Source organism: Meriones unguiculatus, chromosome 2 (assembly GCF_030254825.1).
Source record: "Meriones unguiculatus strain TT.TT164.6M chromosome 2, Bangor_MerUng_6.1, whole genome shotgun sequence".
In the NCBI taxonomy this organism is placed as follows: Eukaryota; Metazoa; Chordata; class Mammalia; order Rodentia; family Muridae; genus Meriones; species Meriones unguiculatus.
Window position 1 is genome coordinate 7,545,688 of NC_083350.1, and position 6,000 is coordinate 7,551,687.

The 6,000-nt window shown below is 47.4% G+C and overlaps 1 protein-coding gene across 2 annotated transcripts in view; it reads right to left on the bottom strand.

The window, feature by feature from the left end:
- The window catches only part of Mbp (myelin basic protein), an 80,745-nt gene extending 79,660 nt beyond the window's left edge, over nucleotides 1-1,085 (bottom strand). For both annotated transcript variants that reach the window (XM_021658725.2, XM_021658724.2), the window contains exon 1: nucleotides 1,020-1,085. In XM_021658725.2, coding sequence (XP_021514400.1) covers nucleotides 1,020-1,070 — 51 coding nt within the window. In that variant the 5' untranslated portion in view covers nucleotides 1,071-1,085. The remainder of the gene's footprint in view (nucleotides 1-1,019) is intronic.
- Between the last annotated feature and the right edge of the window lie 4,915 nt (nucleotides 1,086-6,000).

The window sequence follows — 6,000 nt, forward strand, 5'->3', positions numbered from 1 at the left end:
AGGGGAAGCCACCAGGGAGAGAAAGTTGGTGTGCACAACTCTCTGGAGAGGGGATGGTTTCTAATTTTCCCTGCCATGCTTATCTGTGCTTTCCAAACGTTCTGTGACAAACTGAACAAGGCGTGGCGAGGGACAAGAACCGAAAACTAATGAGCCTGAGGCTGGGCTACAACTGGTGTGTCACCAACAGTGTGAGGTTCTGAAGGGGGCAATCCAGATTCTGGGGAAAACCTGGCTCATCTAAGCACGGAACACGCAGCGGAGGAGGGAGCCTTACTCTCCCAGCTGGGCATCTGCGTGAACTGTGGGGAGGGAGGCCTAGAGAGGAACAGCGGGACCGAGCAAGACCCTGGGCAGGAACTGGTTGCTGATTCCAAGGGGAAAAGACCTTGGACCTACCCGCATTTTGAACAGCTGAACTCAGAAGGCGGATGTCTGAGTTTGGAAACAGCCCTACTACTGCCCACCCTTTGACCATAGCCGAGACTCAGGTCCAGCTTCTCAACCCAAAGTCAGGGCCTTCCTTTACAGCACAGGCAGGTGCTGTAAACTCACATAGGGAATGAGGGCTCTTTACTGATAACAAGCAGGTCCAAATATTCATGACTTCAACATACAAGTAGATAGTGAAATTCAGAAATACTACTGACAAATAAGGAATGTTGAATGACAAAGGCATTTTTTCCCCAAGAGAGCAAAGAGACCTCGAAGGTTCTGTTGTCTTGAGACTGAGCCTAAGAAGAGTCCAGTGGGCCTCAGGTGGAACCTTTGTCTCTTTCCCATCCCCCTCTCTTTTTCCCTCCAACCTTCTGTACCGATCCATCCCTCTCCTCCTACATTTTCTTCCCAGGCCACTGACAGGCAAAGCTGAGTAAGTGAAAACAACATCTAATAACAACAGCAAGGGTCTATCTCCACCCAGACATTCAGGAACTGTTTTTGTTAAAATTCCGCTCTGTGTTTGTCTGAGCTAAAGCCTCGGGGTGGGAGTGGGAGGGTTGGCCTCAGCCGAACCTTACCTTGCTGGCCTTCTCGGCAGTTAACTCTCGCTTTCCAGAGTGGTTTCCCATAGTGAATCGATGGGATGTTCAAGAGCTGAAAGAGAAGAGAAGGTATCAACTGGACAGTTAACTCTTCTGGAGGTCTTTGACCAGAGCAAAATCCCTGAGACACATACACAGTTGTCAACCAATACTGTTCTTGGGATCTCATGGAAAGATCTAGAACAGAGCAGCACCAACTCTCCAACTCTGCTCAGTGAGCAAAAACTTGTGATGTCTGCCTATTCAAGAAGACGTACTGACCATTCCAACACAAATGCACATATCAGGAGCTCCAACTCTTACTTGTGTGTCATGTGGAGTGTGTGAGGAGGGTGGGTGAGAAGATGAGCTGAGATGTCAGAAAATGTTCTGCATAATTTTTAAAATAAAGATGATAGACAGATGTCCATGCTTCCTGCTGGAGAGTCTGACCATCCTGCCCGGCCAAGGCCAGAGCTAGGCGGCTTCTTGTACAAGTATCCAAAGAATGTGCAGAACCACAGGGAAGATAAAGCTGGATAAAGACAAGCATGTCCTCCTCACTCATTTTCTGGCCCTAGCCTTAGTGGCACACATACACACTCAATTTTATTTTAAAAGCTGCACAGAATTGAAAAGAATTGGGCCAAACTCATAAACAATGCAATTTCTGGCCATGGGTAATCAATCCCTCACCAGAGTAACACTTGTCTGGTCTGTGACCTGATCCTTCCAGAAAATCAGTTAAGGGTCATTTAAAGATATGAGCACTCAAGTACTCACTTCCCTCTCAAACCCAGAAAGCTGACAAAAGGAGCCAAAGTAATTTTGATTTTCAAAGTATCGATGGAGCATTATACAGCACAGCTGAGTAAAAGGCACATTTTGCTCTCTAAAACTCACTCTTTTTTATGGAAATGACATTCCATCTGTCCACACCTGGGTCACTTAGGTAACAAAAGAAGACTAAGGTGTGGGTTCGTGCACTTGTAATCTCGAACTTGGGATGTGGAGGCAGGAGCACCAGCAGTTCAAGACCACCCTCAGCTACATAGCTGTTTCAAAGCCAGATGGAGTTAATAGGCCATATGAATTCCTTTCTCAGAAGTACAAAACAAAAGAGAAAACCCTGAACCCCCAAAAGCAAAAACAAAAAAAGGAGGAGAAAGAGGAAAGAGAGAGGAAGGAGAAATGCAGAAGAGGAAGAAGAAAGGAAAGAGGAAAAGAGGAGTGTTAGACAAAACATGACCAAGAAGCAAGTTTGGGAGGAAAGGGTTTATTCAGCCTACACTTCCAGCTCCTAGACCATCACTAGAAGTCAGGACAGGAACTCAAGCAGGGCAGGAACCAGGAGGCAGTAGCTGATGCAGAGGCCATGGAGGAGTGCTGCTTACTGGACTGCTCCCCATGGCTTGCTCAGCCTGCTTTAAAACAGAACCCAGGACACCAGCCCACGGATGGCAGCACCCACCATGGACTGGTCCCTCCCCCATTGATCACTAATTAAGAAAATGCCTTTACAGCTGGATCTCAAGGAGGCATTTCCTTGACGGAGGCACCTTTGTCGCTAATGACTAGCTGTGTTAAGTTGACACACGAAACCAGTCAGTACAGGGCCGATTCCCAAACTCTGCAGCTTTCGCTGGGTTTAACAGTGCAGCACCCCAGTCCTTCCATCCTTAAACAACACAGCACAAGCATCCTGATGTGGGCTGACTGGCTCCCTCACAGTGTCATACAGGATGGTAGCTAAAAAACGGCTGTCCTCTGTGTCCGCTCCTCCACCTACATAAGCAAGCTCTGCGGGCCTCTCAGGGTGCTCACTCCTCTAGCTTATTGAACAAAGCATTGCTCAACTCAACAACTGGAAACAGCGCCAAGAACTTATTCTGCAATTCTGCCCACAGGGCGGCAGTCACCTCTAGACACAGCACCCACAGGGGTGGTAGAACACCTGGGCAAAAGAGGCCACTCCTGCTTCTGGAAAGGGTGTAGATAGATGTTAGCAGCTCCAGCCAGGTCTGAGTGGGCTCTTAAAGGGCTCACTGGAGGCCACTTCAGTGGAGATAGCTACCATGCTCTGTCTGGCAGGTCAAAGACCAGGTCCTGACAATAATTACCAAGTAACAGTCAGGAGACTTGCATATTTGGTGTGTGTGGCCTTTAAAATGCAAGGCTGCTCAGGCAGGTGATTCCAGCATTTATGGCTGGTCTATCAGTATTCTTCATTTAAACTGACAAAATTTTTCTGAAACAACCCTAACATTGGGAATTGTGGGTGTGAGGGCTTGGGGACTTAAAATGGATGGAGAGGGAAAGAGTGCATTTTCTGGGGTCTGCCCCAAGCATGACGGTATTTGTGCACAGTCAACCTTGAGTCTAGGAATGTATCCTGCCATTCTGAATTTTGACCACTAATTCTTTGCAACTTTTAGAAGTCTGGCTGTGATGCTTTCTTTTTCCAAAAGCAAGCCCCCAGGATGTGTCACACATTGGTATTGTGCGGCCACCTATGTATTCCTGATAAAAGAGAACTGTTTTGGCACAGGCCCTGCAAACTTAGCTGTTGTCCCTCCAAGCCAATGCTTCATCATACTTTGTATCAAGATTCCAGCTGATACCCAGGGTGATAATTTCCATCGATATTTCAAAACTCCAAGGCTGCCAGGCACAAACGCCACTGAAATAACAAACCCACAGACCAGACTTTTAAATAAACTTAGTTATAGCTAGGAGAGTGGTGGTGTGCTGGGGAGGCTGAGGCAGACTTCTGAGAGCCTGAGGCCAGCCTAGGCTACACAGGAGGTTCCAGGATAGCCAGGGCTACACTACAGGAGACTGTCTTTGGAACAACATCAACAATAACAAATAAAAGGGATTAGGTTTGGCTAGCCTTCCATGTATTACATATGCAGTGGTAGAAGAAAGACAAGAGAGACAAAGTAAGCACAGGTGCACGAGGGCCTCGAGGACTGTGACCTTGCCTAGAGTGTGGTAACAAGGAAGCTTACAGGTGGACAGCTAGTCTTGTTAAGTCCCATGACTGCCTTTAGGCCCTGCTTAGGCTGCAGCAGGCTCCTTCCTGGGACTAGGAACTTGAACCAACAGCTGCTGCCAGTGTGCTTCTGGCAAGAGACAACTGAGTCTGCAGTCAGCCTTATTTTTGGGTTCAGTTTTGCAGTGAATATAATTATTGGAGAAACAGAAAAAAATGGTGAAATCACAGACTCCGCAGGAAGCCTGGTAGACGTGCAGGCTACACTTGGATATCTAATGTTCTGTATAGAGCAGGAGACAGGAACGAGGGTGACATCCAGATGCCATGGGGTCGGTGACATTCTACACTGGTTAGCTTTTCAGCATGTGTGACTTTGGGAAGTCTTGGGGAATGCCTGCACTTAATTGTCTCCTATGCCAAGTGGAGCCTGAAACAAACCCTCAGGGACGGTCAGTCATCCTGATGTAGTAGGAGGCAACCTAGCCTTAACTGTGGTTTCTCTTTCTAATTATGTGCTCCTGAACACATATCTGAACTCACTGTGGAGGAGCCAGCAGGAGGGGAGTCGCTGGCCATCTGTAGGCGGCATCAGTGACTCAGGTACCTGGCTCCTCAGTAATTGCCCACATGTATTTTGCAAGGGGTTGAACTTTCTGAAGGACAAACAGGACAAGTGAGACCCATTCTTGATTCAGGTGGCTGACCTTGGGTAAAGCTCCACCCATTTGAGCCCCTGTTTCTTATACAGTTGAAGTGATCCAAGCTCTCTTCCTGCCCTGGGGTGACCAGGAAACCTGGGAGCTGGAGGGCTGGTCAGGCTGGGGTTGGGTAAGGACCTACAAGGGGTAGACTGTTCTCGTCCTCTCCAGTTGTCTCCAGTGCTCACATCTCGCCTCCTGGTAGAATGGTGACCTGCTGAAGGACACTATCTTCTCCACACACTTAGCATACTGCCGAGGCTAAGACATGGTTTTCTGGCTACAAGTGCCTCCACTCAAACAGGCAAGGCCAAGGGAAGGTCAAAAGGCAGCAATGTTGGTGCACTGAGAAGCCATGACATTATCTGACACCATTAGCCCAGAGGCAAACTCCTCTGCCTCAGTGAAGGAGAGAGCAGGGGGAAGACCCAGTGAGTGCCATGGGTGGAAAGTCGAGGCAAGAGAGATAAGAACAACCTCCTAATTTTCAAGGGACCTTTGGGTATTATACAAGTGTGAATAGGGCTCAAAATAACTCTGGGTGCAATAGATAAACCAGCCTGCCTCCATCTTGGGCTTGAAAGCTATAGTAAAGACAAACTAGGTTCATTCCTGTTTATGATTAAATCTTTGTTTCCCAAGGATTGGGCTGTGCCCCACCATTAACTTTAACTACAAATGTTCTATATTGTCTCTTCCAGGAAACAGATATGTCCTTGCTTCAAAAGGTTATTATGATCACCCTATGATGACCACCTGTTGTTATGACCACCTTGTTGCTATGACCATCTTGTTGCTATGACCACTTGCTATGTTTTAGCATCCCCACCTATTTGCCTGCTAAATCGCCCATCTGGAAACCTCCTTACTCTTAAGCTATAAAAGCCTTAATCTTACTCATTTCCAATGTTAATCTCTTGAACCCTGCCTTTAGGGAGAGACACCTCATGTATATGGAAAAAAAAAATCTTACTTTAATTAATTTGGGCATGGTTTGGGTTGGTGGTCTTTCTCCCCAAATCTGTGGGATTAACATAATCATATTGGCACAGGGGACCCTGTGCAAACCTCACTGAGACAGACTTACGGAAATGAACGCATTGGGAGCAGTCCTAGACAGATGGCTAGCATACTAGCTACCCACACTTCCTCCCCAAAGCTGCTCCAGTGAAAGGAGTGAGCAGATATCTGCTGACCAGATATCAAATATACAATGGCTGGGAGCTCTTCATGTGTACTGCATGGAGTCCCTTGCTTGTCAGGGCTTGTGGCTAAGGGTTTG